We start from the raw sequence: 18,678 nt of genomic DNA on the forward strand, positions 1-18,678 counted from the left end.
CAAGTGTCTAATTTAATGATCAGTTTTCTGATCTGGTACTACAATATCTACAAGTCACAGATCCAGCCACTCAGGGGCCTGCATTGAGGCTTCCTAACATGATCCTCCACTGTCAGCCTTGGGCTTCCACAGCAGGACAAACTATTTCTCCCTTTTTTATTTCCTGAACTACATCTTGGTTTTTTACATGAAAATTGCTGTCCAAGAAGGAGTATGTCAGCTGCCAAGACAATTCCCATGGTTTTCTCCTCCCGTTCCAACTTCCATCTGTGCCACGGAAACGGGAAGGCAATCCTGCCTGTGGACACAACTCTTGGCACAGTTGGGATTTTCTTTTTCTTTTTTTTTTTTTTTTAACCACGTGGAAAACAGAATTGCTGCGGCCATTGAAGCATGTGCCACTGACTGTCCGGAGGCAGAGACACCAAGACAAATGATATTTCAGCATTTCCCCATATATGTACTAGTTATCCCCCCACTAGGTGGATAACAAAATCATTTCAGGGACAAACCTTTTTTTGACAAACGTAGAGAAAACATGAATTTGAGGAGTTGAGGTTGTTTTATTTTAACACCTAATACAATTCAAATTTAAAGGATTACTTGCACAAAAAAATAAACACATTTGGTATAAAAATTTATCATCACTTTAACACCTTTTTTCCTCTTAATTGCCTGCACCTTCTCTGGAGCAGAAACATATAAAGACTAATGGCACAAGTTTGTTTTATTCTACAGCATTTTTTTGTTTTTTTACATACTCAAGTACCTTAGAGGACAACAGCCCGCTGTATACAAGAACCATTTTCTTCAGCCTGCTGAATTAAGTTTCATAAAGAACCAAAGCTATAAAGGCATTTTAAAAACCATTGTCTCAATTTTTTTTTCAGAAGCACTGACTTTTTGCACCATTTATATACATAGTGTTACATAACAGCTCTTGAGTACAGTACATGCAGCAGAATATATCTGTTGTATATAAAACATACATTTAAAATCTTGACTTATCAGAATTTTTTGAAGATTGAATAATTGCAGAATGCCCACTGCTTAGAGAAAATGGTTTGATAGTACAAATGTCTGCATATGTTGGCCACTGGAATAATCCAAGGCTCACTGGAATAGTATCTGTAGCACATCAATGTGCATAAATAATTTACTTACAATATTAAAACACAACTAGCAAAATCAATAGTTCAAGATTTTATGACTGCTATGTTAACCCTTAAGTGGTTGCAAGGAAGTGTGGTGGGGGTTCCTTCCCCTCCCGAGTCCTCTATAAAACCTTTAGTATGTCATTTGTTTTCCAGATGAAGAAACTTATTTATGCCTACTGCCTCTTCTCTTCATTGCAGCCGTACACTGTGGACAGTACCATTTCCCTTTCGGTGCTTCTGTCAGTCCAACACATCCATAGTGGAACCACTCAATAGGGCACTACAAAAACAGAGTTAAAGAGAGCATTTAGAATTTGGGATTTTTTCCAGAACACCCATCGCAAATACATTTCTATGAAAACGAAGCATTAGTAAAAAGCATAGATTCTGCTTTTCACACAAAGTCACAGGTCAAATAAGGGGCACAACAGCGATCTCATCGCTCCCTTCTGTTTAAATATAGTATCTCAGTAAATACATGATTACATTCAACTGTTCTTTTAAAATGTTTTTATTTGAAGGGGACAACTGATATTAGTAGTGAAATAGCTAAAAGTTCCCAGAAACAAAGGGCACGTTAAAGATGTCAAACCTTCCCAGTAATGGGTGAAGCTTTCTAAAAGCACCTGAACTATGGGAACAGATGATGAGAAGTTTCCAGAAGAACGGTTCAACTCATACACACATGACTCTAAAAGCCTCTATTCTAAAACCAACTCTAAAGAGAAGTAACTCCTGCAAACAATAGTTACAGGCACAAGTGTCTCATGAACCTTTTTAACTTTGTTACTTACATCTTGGTTATCACAGCCTACCATTTCACCATAGGACACCTAGTAAAGAAGAAAAAAAAAGCCCTTATTAAAAATTGTATTACTAATTAAAAGCAATAACATTTTCAAAGGGCTAACGTTCAAGTTTCCTCCTCTGAGGAGTTTTTCCGTTAACAGAAGCAACAGATTTTTGTTACACAACCCAAAGAATGTGTTCACAGCAAATTGGTTTTCAAAAAAAAATTTATACAAAAAAAGGAGATACTTCTGCATATTTCAGGTTAGATAAAAAAAAGTCAGCATTCAAAGCCTGAATGAAGAATATTTTGGTCTAGACAACAGTGCTCAGTACATTATCAGCCCAGTTTTCAAGATTATATTGATGTCTGGCATCTTCCTTGCATACACAACAATTTCAAGCACTTTACTTGAAACAAATACTTTCAGGAGAATTACAGAATTCCATAAACTCTAAAAAATCCAACACTCTTAAAAGTGTTCAAAATAAGAACAGGCATTTTAAAATAAAAGTTTCTCATGTTTTTGTTCAGTCTCTCAAGTTTCTGGAGAGCTTTTACAAAACTGGGTTTTGTTTGTGGTTTTATTTTTAAAGGAAAGTAGGAGAGATCAGGCAAATTCCTTACTAACTTAAAATTTTAACTAAATTTACTGTGATTCTGTTAAATTTTTAATTTAGTTATTCCTGAAGCCTTCATTACAGATTTAAAACTCTCCAGGTATGCCACATCAATGGGAAAACTTGTTTTCAACTTCAACAGCTGAGTTCATTATTCACATCAACAGAAAGTAAATAAAAACAGGCCAGAACTGCAAGACTGTAAGTAAGTTAGCAATCAGAGAAGGAAGTTCAACTACAGCGAAACAGCAGCTCTCATGTTGGAAGACATCCTTACCTGATTACAAATGCAGTAACGTGGCTCATTTGGATCATAGGTCCAGTCAACCTGGCTATTAGAATCAGACTCTGGTATTACTGCTGTTTGCTGAGACAGTTCTTGTGCCAGTGCAGATGAAGAAGAACATGATGACAGAGACGAAGAAGAGGAAGATGATGAGGACTGCTGACTTGAGGATTTGTTGTTGTTTCTGGAAAAAAAAAAAAAAAAAAAAGGATACTGTCTTTTCCTGCCAAGTGAAAGGATCACAAAACAAGTACTTTGTTGATTCTGAAATACTGCAGTATGAAAATCTCAAAGCATCATTCCCTAACAGATTTCCTTCAAGAACTGGACACATTGAGTGTTCTTTGGAAAAGGAAAAGAGTCTTAACATATTACAAGACAGGGTATTTTAATCAATGGAATTTAACAGCTTTAAACTGCCAAATGGCTTTAATGAATGTTTTTCTTCACAAAATTTTCCATCAACAGCTTTAGTATAAAATCCCCATAAAAATTATGTGACCAATAGAAGGAATTTACATATAAATAATATCATGTACAATAGATAGCTGTGTTTTCTAGATGACTGATTCTACGTTAGTCTCCACTCAGGCATCACCAATCACTCTGCAGGAACAGCACCAGAATACAAATTCTATGCTTTTGCTTATAGGTCAGATCTGACACCCAAGATATCCTCTGATGAAAAATGCTTCTAAGATACTATTATTAACTGAGCTGTGAACAAACACAAATTTGCATGAAGAAAAACACACAAGTCAGTTTAAAAGGATTGGCATTCTGAGACAAGGTCTTTCAAGTATAACTTGTGATTGCTGTCACAATGTGTTGTGACACTGTGTTGTTTAAAATACTTTTAAATTTCATTTAAATGAGACACAAAATTCATTCTGTTTCCTGTCCTAGATGGTCAGCCAACAGATACCATTGATTATTTGTCAAGTGGCATGAAGCTGATTTATTTCAAAACCGCCTACAAAAGCATAGTCATTCCCAAAATTTGCCACCAGGCCAAATTTCCAATTTATTTAAAGCCTTGCAGGGAGTTTGTTTAAAATAAACAATAGTGAGAGGAAAAAATAAGAAAGCCTCCCCCGCCCCCCCCCCAAAAAAAGGAAAAAAGGACAATAGGCAATAAGTATTTCTAATATGGCCCACGACCTTTAAAAGAAAGCTGTCTTAAAAGCTGTAACTGCAGTCAACAAGTAAAAAAAAACTTACTTGCTTTTTCTGCCACTTCGTGAATCTGTGGTTGATGAACTTAACGTCTGTGTTAATGTAGATGCCAGAGCTGATGATGAATATCCAGTTGAATCTCTTGATAATGAAAATTCTCTTCCGAGCTGAAAATCATTGTTCTTAAATGCTTCATAGCTGGCTTTTAGACTGGATGTTCGTCTTCCTTCCTTCATCTAAAAGAAATACTGATACTGTATCAGATTACACAGTGGAGCTCTTACAGAAGACATACCAGGCTGCTAACTGCTAATTATTTGCACAGGTTCACTAGTTACCCTGTTAACAAAACGATGTACAGCAAGTGGTAAAAAGGTGGTAAGAATAGCCCCCAGGGAAAGCTAGAAAACAAGCTGTCCCTGCATGTAAGTTTTACAGGATGAAACTATAGCATATAAACAAAAATGATAATATGACAACTGAATCACATCAGCCGAAAGTGATCATGGGAATTCAGATTAAAAAATATATATATATATTCACTAGTCTTTCCTCTTGATCAGTAGTGGATGGCAGAATGACAAGGATGTTTTGACATTACCTGCGCCGTGGCTTGCACTGCCTGAGCTGCTGCCATGGTAATTGCACCGGCCCCAGATCCTGAAGATAATGAGCCCAGGTTATATGATGCCAATGGTTGAGAAGAATTTGTATTGTATGCATTGTTTGAAGAGGATGATGAATTACTGTTTCGACACCCTTGATGAACAGAACACATTTATGAAATTCAAAATGAAACTAAATTCCTTCGCATTTTAAGAAGAGTAATATATATGACAACCAGTGAAAGAGCAGGAACTCCATTTATGCAGAGCAGTCTGGTCACTTGGAAAAAAGTTTAAAAAAGTCATTTGACCCAGCCAGTGTTGGCTTAAAAAAAATGCAGTTTGTTCCCCACCTATCCTCATGTGCAAGAGGTCCTTTTAGAAGGCAGTCCTCACCATCATATTCAGCTAACAAAGAACAGATGCAGCTGCTACGTCAACATGTATATAAACCCAATCTCTGTTGAAATGATGCTGATTGCTGTAACTATCACAAAGACAAAAAAAATTTGACTGTATACCTATACTGTTTCTGAATTAAAACTTCATAATCTTAATTCTAAAAACTACAAATCAGTTCTAATGCAACAGAGATTTCCATGGCCATCTACAGACTGACAACTGCTCAGTTACATTTTATTTACCATCTCACGTAAAGTTCTTTCAAAAAAAAGTATAATGGATATGAAGGAGACTACTTAAAACTGAAGAACAGCATTAAATTCCAAAATGTAGTTTACTTACTATAACCTCTCACAATAGTTTATTTTCTGAAAATAAACTATGAAAAACTCTAATTTTTGAATAGTCAAAAGCTGTGGGTTTTCTTTTAATTCACTACTCAAAGAGACTTCAACTCTTTTGAAATAGACAACACATGAAGGAATTTTATTATATTGCAGCTGAATTCCATGTCAGACCAACCATTTAAAAAAAAAAAAAAAGTGTGAAAATTCTTTTTCCTTATTTTGGAAATAGTTGCATGCACTTCTTTTTCCCAAAATAATAATGCTTTGATCTCTCATATTTCTACTACTGGCTGAATGAAACTGTACTGTTGTCTTCTTCCAAGCAGTGTAAATAAAAACATACGGCTAACATGCAGCTGTTAAATGACAACAAAGCTGATGAACTTCATGGACAACACAGATGAGTAACAATGCCTGCGATTTCTCATGTTTCAAATGACTGAAAATCCCAGAGGAAAGGGTATGAGTCTCCAAATTCAAAAGACAATAACTCACAAATAAAATTGTGGCTTCTCTTCTTCTGATTAAGAAGTAATAAAATGCAGGACAATTACGATTACCTGGTGTATTTTCTTTAGAAGCATCTGAAGTCAGGGTGGACAGAAGCGCTTCAGACTTAAACTTCTTTTCAGGAACATGATCTGTTGTATTATGGTGAGAAGATGGATTGTGTTTCCTTTCTAAATGAAAGAAATGAAGAGAACTTAAATGCAAAACCTTTTCAGCTTGAAAGTCGAACTAAAACTAGAGATAATAAACCAGCACTTTCAACTAATTCCCACCAGCAAAACCTTATTATTTCATTCTTGCACTTCTTCTGAATAGAAATTATCATCATCATTGCATTATGCCTTTTTTTTCCCCTCTAATGTTTGGAGAAAGGTCTGAACTTTTTTTTTTTTTCTTCTCCTTAATACTACTCATCAAGAAATAAGGAAACATAAAAAATGGTCTCAAATACTTACTCTCTACTGGAGTGTGAGAATGGGCATGATGGTTATTCACAGGCTGTGATGGTGTATCCAGCTCCAGAGACCCTAAGAGGGAGGTAAAAAGGGTAAGAAAATTTCAGTCATTATTGACATGGTTTTGACTCTTAGACACAAAATGAACCTTTATCATATTAACCAAATCACTATGCAGTTATATTTATTTTAATCAGAAGGATTTTCACTAGAGTGGAAACCTCTCTTGTAGTACAACCAGGAGCCAGTGAGAAGAGTTTTAGAATAAAAACTGGTGACAGCTGCTGTTCAACTGTTGAAATCAATAAGTTAATATCAAGGCCAATAAGGAGAACAAATAACAACACTGCTCTCAACATGCCCCCTAATCAATTAAGTTGCATACAAGCCAGTCACGGTTGGAGAATGCTGCACAAATAGTACTATCTCCATCAAAATGAATTGAAGATTGTAACAGGTAAACTGTATTAAACGACACATCTTGTCACACTGAGTCAAAACACACAACTGTCTTTCAAGATGATCTAACAATCAACAGGAAGGGTTTCAGAGCAGTATGCAAATTTTCTCAACATTCAAAATACACAGAGCAACAATCTAAAGAATTAAAAAGAAAAAAGATTGGGGCAGCACAAATGCAAGTCTATGTCTAAGAGTAACATTTCTTGTAATATTTGCCACAAGCAATCACAGCATAGAACAGACTTTGACCATAAATTTCCATTAGAACAAGATATAATGGTTTGTTTGTTCATCTTTGGCAAAAAGATTTTGAAGTTGTTGCAATACCTAGCAACTTACATTTATACAAAATACAATTCAATAAAGTAATTCACATTCATTTTTCAAAATCTGTAGCTTCAACATTTATTTAACTTTTTTCAATGCTTTCCAAAAGTATGTGAGTGTACTACAAAAGTTTAAAGAAAAATATTCTAGAAAAGGTTCAAAGCATAAGGAGATATTTTGGTTGAGCTAACATTAATCACTTTACGAACTAGCCCAAAGGCTGCCCTCTGGAGGAACCTCAACAATATGTATTTAGTCTGAAAGCTAAAAAATATTAAGAGGCTTCTACTTTTCACTTTATTGAAAAATAAATAAATATCTTAAAGATGCTACATGCATGCATTTCTGTTTCGAGTTCTTGAAATTCTACCTACCTACCTCTACTAAACACATAGCTCAACTGAAAGTTGTCTCACATCTTAAAACTGCATCTGGGATTCCAACCAAAATAAACTAGTTCTTTTCTGTAATTGCTAGTTCATTAAAAGCACTTATTTCGGAGTTTTATTTTTGTGCCCATAACATGTAACAGCAATTACAAATAAAATATCCAAAAACTCTCAGTTCTTATGACAAAGCCACACGAAGTTCAAAGAAAGAATATTTATTCCTAGTCTCCTCAAGTGATTTAGGTTACTCTTCAATATCCTTGGGTATAAGCAGTCACTGTCTCTTAGCTCTATGACCACAGCAGTTAAATGAACTTTGAAATTTATCATAATCACATTTGAACCTGATGTCTATATGCTCATGTGTACAGAAAGGTCAGATTCTTCTACACCAAATCAGCCAAAAAGCTGTCACATTACTTTTTTTTTTCCCCACATTCTGGATACTAACACTGTTATGCTGTTAAGTACGCAGGTTTCTTGCCCAAAAAGCTTCTCCCTTGCTATCCCATTACAAAACAATCCATTCTCAACCCTTTTAAAAAAAGATATCTAGTGAGTATCTAACTTTATTTGACATTCCACACCTATAATTAAAATAATGAGGGTCATCAATTTGGTGGCAAATGGTGTGCGAAATGGTACACTTTCAACTGGGTAGGTGGCAAGATTAGGTTGAACTACTTGTCCAAATACCTACAATCATTTAGAACAGCTTTAAAGAATTCTGTACCTTACTGTAGCAATTCACAAGTGCAACAATTGTGTGGAAAAAATTATTCTAATTACTCGGTAGTATTTTGATTTCACCTGGTAAAAATTGAGGCTGAAACTAAAATTTGAGAATTACTGACTGATGAAATGTATGCAGGTTAAACCACAAATTTGAAACAAGTGGAAAAACTGCTGGCTACTAACGAGTGTATGATATTTTTAATTTGCAAATTGACAGAAAATCTGTCAATTTAAAAGAAAATCATGCATACTTACGTCTCTCTAATATTTCTGTAATTCCAGCGTTATCAGCTTCAAGTTCCATTTTAAATTTAGCAAGTTCCTGGTCCAATTTTCTCAAATGACGGTCTACCTGTTTTTGAGACAAAGCAACAATAAATAGCACCCAGTTCTGGAACACGAATATCTCCACCCTTAATCTCAGGCTTGCTAAGTACTTCCTTCCCAGTAAATTGCTGCCACGCAGCACTGAGCACGTATAAAAACAGACAGAAGCCTATCATCTTAGTCACCTACATTTCCCTAACCCAGCAGAGATATTAGAATTAATACCAAAATAGCACTGTTGCTCCTAACCTGCAGAGTCAATCACAGGATACAATAAGGCTGCATATTGGCTCAGCAGCTAGAAGCCCTTCTCTTACCACAGGCCATGTTCCAAGACACAGTGTTATGTGTTTCTTTTGAGAAAAAAAAAGATTAAGAGGACTTGGGAGTGTTGTGGGTACAAGTATAGAAAGGGGAAGAGAAAGAATACACACTTTAGAGGAGGTTGGGCTGCACTGGGGAAATTGCATGTTTACTGAATTGCAATTTCTGTGCCACTACACACATAGGTAAACAGGGATCCAGATGGACTGGAGCACTGGGCTATGATTAATGGGATGAAACCCACATTGCACAGGGAATAAACAAGAGGAGTTAGAGACCTGCACACACCTGTAGGGCTATGGTCTTATGTGCATCACAGACACCTGGTGGGATGGCTCCTGTGACTGGAGTGTTGGAATGGAAGGGTATAGGCTTTTTAGGAAGGATAGGCAGGGGAGATGAGGAGAGGGTGTCACCTCTATGTCAATGGCCAGTTGGAGTGCATGGATGAGGAGCCAACCAAGAGCTATTTGGTCAGGATTAAAGAGAGGCCAGGGACTGGTGACATTGTAGTGGGGGTTGCTACAGGCCACTCAAACAGGAATACTGAGTGGATGAGGCCCTCTGTAGACAAATAGGAGCAGCCTCATGTTCACAAACCCCGGTCCTGATGGGGACTTCAACCAACCCGGTATCTGTCGCAGGGATAACAGAGCAGGGCATAAGCAATTCAGGAGGTTCCTACAATGTGTTGATGATAACTTCCTTTTCCAAGTGATAAAGAAGCCAACAAGAAGAGGTGCTCTGGTGGACCCTGTTCTCACCAACAAGGAGGGGCTGGTGCGGAATGCAAAGCTGCAGTGCAGTCTCGGCTGCCGTGACCATGGAATGGTGGAGTTCAAGATCCTTAGCCCAGCAAGGAGGGTGCACAGCAAGCTCACTACCCTGCACTTCAGGAGAGCAGACTTCGCCCTCTTCAGAGATCTGCTTGGCAAAGTACCATGGGATAAAGCCCTGGAGGGAAGAGGAGACCATGAAAACTGGTTACTATTCAAGGATGATCTCCTCTACAATTCGGAGGGATGCATCCCAGCAAAGAGGAAGCCAGGCAAAAATGCCAGAAGGCCTGCATGGATGAAGAAAGAACACCCAGACAAACTCAAACACAAAAAGGAAAACTAAAGAGGGTGGAAACAAGGACAGGTAGCCTGGGAAGAATACAAAGAAACTGTCTGAGCAGCCAGGGATCAGGTTAGGAAAGCCGAAGCCCTGACAGAATTAAATCCGGCAAGGAGCATCAAGGGCAACAAGAAAAGCTTCTACAAGTACATCAGTGATAAAAAGCAGACTAGGGAAAATGTGGTCCCTCTTCGGAAAAAAAAGGGAGACCTGGTTACCCAGGATATGGAGAAGGCTGAGGTATTTATTCATTGACATTTTTGCCTTTGTCTTCACCGGCAAGTGCTCTAGCCATATCACCCAAGTTGCAGAAGGCAAAGGCACGGACTCGGAGAATGAAGAACAATCAACTGCAGGAGATCAGGTTTGAGACCATGTAAGGAACATGAAGGTGCACAAGGCCATAGGACTTGATGAGACGCATCCATGTGTCCTGAGGGAACTGGCAGATAAGGTTGCTAAGCCACTGTCTATCATATTTGAGAAGTTGTGGCAGTCTAATTGCCTGGAACAGGGGAAACCTACTCCTCCATTTTTAAAAAAGGAAAAAAGGAAGACCTGGGGAACTACAGACCAGTCAGTCTCACCACTGTGTCTAGCAAGATCATGGAGTAGATCCTCCTGGAAACTATGCTAAGGCACATGGAAAATAAGGAGGTGAGTGGTGACAGCCAGCATGGCTTCACTAAGGGGAAATGATGCCTGGAAAATTTGGTTGCCTTCTACGATGGGGTTACAGCATTGGTGGATAAGAGAAGAGCAACTGACATTATCTACCTGGACTTGCGCATGCAAAGCATTTGACACTGTCTGACACAACATCCTTATCTCTAAATTGGAGAGACACGGATTTGACAGATGGACCATTTGGTGGATAAGGAACTGCTGGATGGTTGCCCTCAAAGAGCTAAGGTCAACAGCTCAACATGCAGTGACGAGTGGCATTTGTCAAGGTTCAGTATTGGGACCAGTGCTGTTTAACATCTTTGTCAGGTGACATGGACAGTGGGACAGAGTGCACCCTCAGCAAGTTTGCCAATGACACCAAGGTGTGTGGTGTGGTCAACACGTTACAGGGGATGCCATCCAAATGGGACCCTGACAGGCTTGAGAGGTGTGCCCATGTGAACCTCATTAAATTCAACAACGCCAAGTGCAAGGTCCTGCACACAGGTTGTGGCATCCCCAAACACAAATAGATGCTGGGAGGAGAATGGACTGAGAGAAACTCTGAGAAGGACTTGAGGGTTTTGGTTAATGAGAAGCTCAACACAAGCCAGCAATGTGCACTTGCAGCCCAGACAGCCAACTGTATCCTGGGCTGCATCAAAAGAAGCGTGACCAGCAGCTCGAGGGAGGTGATTTTCCCCCTCTGCTCCACTCTCATGAGACCCCGCTTAGAGGACTGCATTCAGTTCTGGGGCCCTCAACATAAGGGGAACATGGACTTCTGGGAGCAAGTCCAGAGGAGGGCATGAAGATGAACAGAAGGCTGGGTTGTTCAGCCTGGAAAAGAGAAGGATGTAGGGAGACCTTATAGCAGCCTTCCAGTACCTAAAGGAGACCTACAAGAATGATGGAGAGGGACACTTTACAAGGGCATGTAATGATAGGACAAGGGGTAACCGCTGTAAACTGAAAGAGGGTAGATTCAGACTAGATAAAAGGAAGAAATTCTTCACCATGAGGGTGGTGGAACAGGTTACCCAGAGAAGTTGTGGATGCCCCATCCCTGGAAGTGTTCAAGGTCAGGTTGGATGGGGCTTTGAGCAACCTGGTCTAGTGGAAGGTGATCCTGCCCATGGCAGGGGGGCTGGAACTAGATGATCTTTAAAGTCCCTTCCAACCCAAACCATTCTGATTCTATAAAATTTGGCAAGTCGAAATGCCAGATTCTGTGTAATGCCGGGCACAAGTATGAAATAGGAGAGGAGTGGCTGGAGAGCAGCCCTGCAGAAAGGGACCTGGGGGTGCTGGTGACAGCAGCTCAGTGTGAGTCAGCAGTGTGGGCCGTGGCAGCACAGAGGGCAAAACCCCATTCTGGGGTGCATCAAACGCAGTATAACCAGCCGGTCAAAAGACAGGATTATTCTGATGCATTCAGTGTTGGTGTGGCCTCACCTGGAGCACTGTGTGCAGTTCTGGGCCCCACATTTTAAGAAGGATGTTAAGGTCCTTGAATGCTCTCGTGAAAATGAGACATGCATGAAAATGTTAGGATTTCTAATATTATTCCTGTAGGTTTTGTATTGAAGTGACGCTTGCTATCCAAAGCAAGTCAATAAAACATTCAATGCTTCTTTCACCACCAAAAATATCTCTATGCAGCTGACAGTACAGGTAACACAGTTGCAGAGCTTATCAAAATGTTTAGAACTCCTTACAGCACAGATTAGGTAACTCACCACAAGTTTTCTCTGTACTTACCAAATCATATATTTGATTAGCCAGTTGTACTTTTTCATCTGCATCTTCCAAAGCCTTATAGTAATCCTGTTATAAAGAAATTTTTTTTTAGTTATGAATATAACTGAATTAATTTCAGTCATCTTAAGCTACTGTTATCCAGCACAAAATGCAAGTTAAAAGGAGAAATTCAAATCAGTTTTCAGAAAGGCTATGAAACTCTACCATAAACAGCAATCATCTAATTTTACATGAGGGATATATTACATATCAATTTGTTGTTTGTGCCTTAGAAAAAGCAAAACTACAAGATGTGGACACTTCCTCCTACAGTGATATTTCTGCACGAAACGCTACAAAATTACAAACTGTCTTGGATTCATTTTATATTACAGAGCATACGGTTATGGACTCGAAATGAGATGTCTTTTACTTCATATGGATCTTCAGGCACATTAGAGATACTACTGCCCTTCAAAATGATGCTAAGCAGTACTGTGAGGGGAAGCCTTTCCAGCACTGTAGTTAGACAGAGATAACGATGTGCACAGTTTATGGTTGAAATATTTTAAAATACATTTATGCAACTCATAAGTGTATTATTAAATAATTTGACTAAAGCAATCCAATTTTAAAATCTGCTGCAACTAGTGAAAATCCACAGAAAAAGCTTTTTTTAAAAAAATGTTTACACACATTTTTACTCTAAACAGGTTTAAGTGCCTTTTAATTCTCAGTTTTCATTGAAGAGTATCTTGCTTGCTTAAGTGAAAACTACTTGAAATTTTGGTCCAACTAAAGTCAAACGCAAATTTTTCATTTACTATAGTGAAGTCAGAGCTTTGACTATAGAAAGCTATTTGTATTAACTAAGAAAAAAACCCAAACTTTGTCCAAACAAGGGGCTGAAGTGGCCAGTGTAGGAGACGAGAAAGGAGTTTCTCCTGACAAAATTATGGACTACGTTGTTAAAAGTACCGCCAATGCCTGAGTGTTGAAGGATAAAACAAAACACATCCATCTTCTCATTTCTCCCTCCCTAAAGCTAGATATACCATATACATAACATACACAAGGACTTAGGCAGAACTACAGGAAATGCTGCAGCTAAGCTTGAAAAATATCCTCTAAAAGCAAGCCAATTAACTTATGCTGCTTCATGTCACACAAGCAGTAACAAAAAGTCCAAGCTGAAAATTCAGTACTTGGTTTCCTCACCACTTCAGGATCATAATTTTTAAAATTTTTAAAATGCTAGCATTTTTCTCCTCCTAGGTAGTTCTATCCATCTCTGTGAAAGCCCAAGGGAAGTCACAGTTCTGAATGCTTAAGTCTCCATCAATCATAAGCTATTTTTTCCTAAGGTTACCTTTGTTTGCAAAAGAAAAATGTGACCCACTCCTGTGATACTCTTACTTTTTTGATTGATGTCATTTGTTCTTCTCTCCATTCAGGTTTGTTTTTCTTCGCATTCATAAAAAATTCATTCACCCTCTGCTCAAGCTGATCCATTGCATCTGTAGCATAGGAAAAGATTAAGATAAATTTTAGTTTCTCATGTATATAAACATTATGAAATAAGGTGGATTTTTTTCCTTAAACAAAGTTGACAGGACTACTGTGTAAACTATTAGAGAGGGGAAAAGAAAAATCAGAACAAAACAACAAAAACCCCAAACAACCAAGTGACAGTGGACAGAGGAGGGAAATATTTACCTTAATTTCCAAGAAGCAGAATTGCATTCTGTAGGATTCTCATCAAGGTTCTTGTGCTCTCCAGCATGGGACAGGCAGGACTCCAAGTTCTAAAGGTTTTTTGTCCCTAAGAGCAGTGGTAGTGACTTAAAGCACGACCCAAACTCCTCACCCAGGGCTCTAGACTGCTGACTTTGGAACATTCTAGCCAGTTACAAACTGAGCAGGAAACAAAATATTCTCCTAAGAGAAACAGCCAAATACAAAACCAAATAATTGAAAAAATTAGTGCCTCAAAAAGGTAGAGCAACTGAATAGTCAAGTCACCACCTTTAAGTCAAGGCCCTCTCCATTATATACTAGGAAGGGTTAGAGCAAATCAAAAGCACTCACAGTTATTCCCCCCACCCCCACACGGTAGCACTAAGGGGTAAATGCACTGAGGAGATGCTATTTGGACAGGACTCTCACTTCCATGAAGTTGAGAAATACCATAATGGGAAAAAATAAAGCCACCAATTCTCTAACATTAACTATCATAAGAAAGGAAAATGTCAACTACAAGTTATTTGTTGCATTGTTTACTGAGACAGGAACAGGGATTCCCTTTCCCTCCACCCTCCTTCAAAAAAAAAAAAAAAAAGAAAAAGCACTGAGTTTACTATCTCAACAGCTGGACACTTGTGCGTGCAACAGCTTGCATATTTCCAAAAACACACAGCTGCCTCAGTCAAACTAGCTTTCACAGCCTTGCCAGTCTCAGAACAGAGGATAGTACTGAAATTTTTTTCACAGTATTCTCAGCGATACTGTCCAGGTAACAGTTTCAAATTAAACATGACGATGCACCAACTACCTACAGACTTCAGGCTCTGAGTGTAAAACACTTAAGATACTTTCCAGAAACCACCATTAAAACTGGATCACATGATGGCCATTATTTCTTGGGGAAAAAAAAGTGAATTAAGTAGTTCAAGAAACTCGTGAATCCCCAAGTATGATTAACTCTTCAAATCCAATGAAGCCAAAGGTTTTTTCACTCTGTGAAAATTCACAACTAGAATTGTTCATGTAAATAACCAAAATCGTGCATACTAAATGAAGCAAAAACATTCATCAGTTTTCCCTATGCTGGGAACATCCAGCATCGAAACCAACAGGAACCTAACAACTGACCAGACCAAGAGCAACTAATCCCAAACTGGAACAGTTGCGACATAAGCTCACATCAACAGTATTTAGACTCAGACAAAGTAGTGAAACAATTTTGGTGTAAAACAGGTTAAAGATGGGAGAATTTGTATAATGAGCATTTTCCACTTGCATTGTGTTACTCAGGGAGAAGATTAAGAAGCCTGAGAAGCAAGGAAGCAGCACACACTTTATGTGGAGGCTTCCAAAAGCTTTGTTCTTTGACCAAATGACTACAATTTGGTCCATAAAGCCAACAGACAAAATGTCCTATCTCCTATTCCCAGAGTGCAAACAGTTAGGTGATAATTATTCTAATAGCTCCATAGGCATGAAAGAAACAAGTCTTCCCTCTTTAATTTTTATTGAGGACACAAATCAGTTTCTGTGAAACTGCATAAGGGAAAACTTCCCCAGAAACTTGGTCTCTCCTGAAAGGGCAGGAATAGCAGAAGGGAATGCAGGTCAGATCTGCTAAATGACATGAAATGTTCTCTCTGATACACTCAAGTTCCTTCACCTTTTCTCCCCAAACACACCTTTTTAATCCAACTGTGATACTATATTCTGAGATACTAATTTCTTAGATAGGATTTCCCAAGAGAGTTGCCAGAAATTCTATTAGAAGAAAGGCCTTTTTCCAGAGCTTAACATTTTACCATGAAGGCCTGATAATCCATGATTTTAACTTAAACAGAGAAACACATTTTATGTTCCATGTCAAAATGTCTCAGTTGGAGCTCAAGAGTCAAGTCACAACTCAGATGGTCCTCACTTTTCCCAAAGCAGCCTTATCAGCACATACAGTAGGCATGGCTGGTTTATTATTTCTTCCAACAACAAACAGAAGCACCTGCCCTGTTAGAAGTCCATGTGGTCCTAACAGGACCGAACATAAAGTCAACACTGACTCTAAAACACAGCAGCACAGTTTTCTCTGAATTACAACTCATGTAGGCTTCTGGGACAGCATTGCTCAAAGTACTGTATTCAAGTACTTCAGAGACACTGAATCTTCACAACAAATCACTGTGTCACAGCATGAGAACAATCTCCAGGTTTGCAGTTTGGCAACTGATGTTCAAGAGAGGCTAGTCCAGAAGTTTAATAGATGTCTATGGATGTTTTGTCACTCATTGTGCAAGAAATAAAGAAGTACCAAGGTCTGAGAGAATTGTTCTCTGGGCCTAAGGCAGGTCTTAGTATACAATGTTCAATGTTATTTCCTACTTCCAGTAATACAATATGGGGTGTTATTTGCCACTTCCATTTAAAGCAGAGGAAATGACACTACTGCAGCCTTGGCAGTGCTCTTCTTTGCCTCCCTACTAAATGCAAGTACAATTCGTGATCCTATTCAGAACTGCCTAAGTCAGTGAGCCACCCACTCCCTCTCCTGGTGCTCTCCAGCAATAGTTACTTCAGAGTGCTCTGTTCCCACAGCTTTAAGCACTGAACTCAAGATGACACTTAGGCCACAGTATACAAAAAAAATCCTATAGCTAGTTCAACATTTGCCAATAAAGTCTGTCAAACAGATCAGCTGGGTCCACTAAAGTCAATATCCAAAGGAAAGCCTGAGACCTCATTTCAAAGTATTATAGGTTAAACTATTGTTTTCAAGAACTGTGCTCCCACACAGTGTTGCATTTTGTATTCCTGTATGGCAATCACTTGTTATTTCAACCCTTGCCCTTTCTCTCATTCTTCTTTACAATAGTCCTATGCTTCTGTACGGATGATTCCTCTCATCTTTTGTGCAGTAACAGCTTCGTTAACAAAGACCTTTGCATCACAGTTATAGGACAGCAACAACTGAGTGTTATGGGACACCGAAGTCCCAGACGAGATTACATTAGAAAAGATGAAAAGGCAATGCACCCTGAAAACAGAGTAAGGCACGGTTATATCAGGCTATAATACAAAGTGATCTACAAAGAGACCTAAACCAGACTGCGTATTTGTTAACGTGTCAGCTAGGGCACAAGAGGCTAAGCAAAAAAGCACCTGCCCATAGGCTATTACAAGGGGAGCTGGCTGGAAAGTTTCAGAAACAGCATGCCACTACCTGCCGAAGGAGTGGGACACAACTCACGTTCCAAACCACCATCACTGCTCTTAGGGATCAAAAATCTGAAGAGTTTGGGCCATGCCACCGAAAGTGCCTTTGGGAGCAGCACAAGCCCAGGAGCAAAACTCCCCTAAGACCCTACTTGGGCCGAGACTCAATCGCGGGGCCGGGGCGGGGGCCGGCTCTGCGGGGCCGCGGCTCAGCGCCGCTGCTGACACGGCGCCAGACGAGCGCGCTCCGCCCCTCGCTGCGTCCCGGCGGCTCCGGGCCTCCGCAGCGCCGCCTCCCGCAGCCGCGCCAGCGCCCGCCGCCCCGCGCCCGCAGGAGACGACGCCAGGCGCCCGGTGCCGACGAGACGCGGCCGGCCCCGCGGCGCGGCCCTCCGCCCCGGAGCAGCGTCTGCCGGAGAGCCGGGGCGCAGGGTGGGGAAGGGGCGCGAACGCCCCGGGCCGGCGGCGGGGAGGGGAGCGGAGTTGCCCACACAGGTCGGAGCGCCCGGCGGCGTTGCCGCTTTCCCCGCTTCCTCTGCCCCCCCCTCCCTCCTCCCCACACCGCGGGCCCGCGCCGTGCGGCAGGGCGCGGCGGAGGGGCCGGAGCCCGCGGCCGCCCCCCGCTGGCGGGGCGGGCGGGCGCTGGGGCGCGGGGAGGGGGCGGGCAGAGGCGGAGGGGGCGGGACTCACGTACTCTGCACCTGCAGGTCCATCTCGCGCATCTCGGTGAACCTGTCGCGCAGATCCATGGGAAGCTGCTCGATCACTGCGGGCAGAGGGAGGGGCGGGGGAGCGGGAGAGAAGGGAGGGAGTCAGTCAGGCACCGCCGTGGGGGAGGGGGAGCGCCGCCTCTTCGCCGTGGCTCCCCCCCGGCTCCCCTGCCCCGGCCGTGCCCGGCCGCCCGGCACCCCCGTCCCGCACACACTCACTCTCCAGATAGTCCTCCAGATAGAGCATGGCGGCGGCCGGGCCAGCGCCAAGGGGCTTCTCGCTAACGGGGGCTCGTCCCCTCCAATATGGCGCCGCCGCCAACAACACCAGCAGCTCGACTCAGCGAAAACAACATTGGCGGCTGACGGCGCTCGCTCCGGCCGCGCCGCAATTGGCTGCCCGCGCCGCTGACGCGCACCGTGGCTCGCGCTGTGCCGCAGGGCGTCACGGGAAATGTAGTCCGCGCGCGGGGAGGCGGCGGGAAACTACATACGCCGCCGTGCACTGCGGCGGCCGCTCCGCCCTCGGGGCGGCCGCTGGGGCTGAGGCGCCACCGGCCCCTTTCGGGGCCCTTCCCTTCTCG

At 41.2% G+C, this 18,678-nt stretch overlaps 1 protein-coding gene across 4 annotated transcripts; it reads right to left on the bottom strand.

The window, feature by feature from the left end:
• Window positions 1-578: 578 nt before the first annotated feature.
• ING3 (inhibitor of growth family member 3) lies at window positions 579-18,466 on the bottom strand. Of its 4 annotated transcripts, none has more exons than XM_065641557.1 (12): window positions 18,314-18,466; window positions 18,079-18,150; window positions 13,854-13,954; window positions 12,459-12,524; window positions 8,517-8,613; window positions 6,349-6,420; window positions 5,944-6,063; window positions 4,631-4,689; window positions 4,075-4,265; window positions 2,845-3,037; window positions 1,952-1,990; window positions 579-1,437 (listed from the first exon to the last, which is right to left on the bottom strand). In XM_065641557.1, exons 1-12 carry the CDS (start codon window positions 18,339-18,341, stop codon window positions 1,321-1,323), a joined length of 1,155 nt encoding a protein of 384 aa, XP_065497629.1. In that variant the 5' UTR covers window positions 18,342-18,466; the 3' UTR covers window positions 579-1,320. The 4 variants fall into 4 exon arrangements, with proteins under 4 accessions (XP_065497629.1, XP_065497623.1, XP_065497638.1 ...); XM_065641551.1 differs by having other exon boundaries at window positions 4,631-4,788; XM_065641566.1 differs by having other exon boundaries at window positions 4,631-4,788; window positions 18,086-18,150; window positions 18,314-18,322.
• Window positions 18,467-18,678: the final 212 nt, after the last annotated feature.

The sequence above is a fragment of the Caloenas nicobarica genome, chromosome 1, assembly GCF_036013445.1.
Source record: "Caloenas nicobarica isolate bCalNic1 chromosome 1, bCalNic1.hap1, whole genome shotgun sequence".
Classification (NCBI taxonomy): Eukaryota; Metazoa; Chordata; class Aves; order Columbiformes; family Columbidae; genus Caloenas; species Caloenas nicobarica.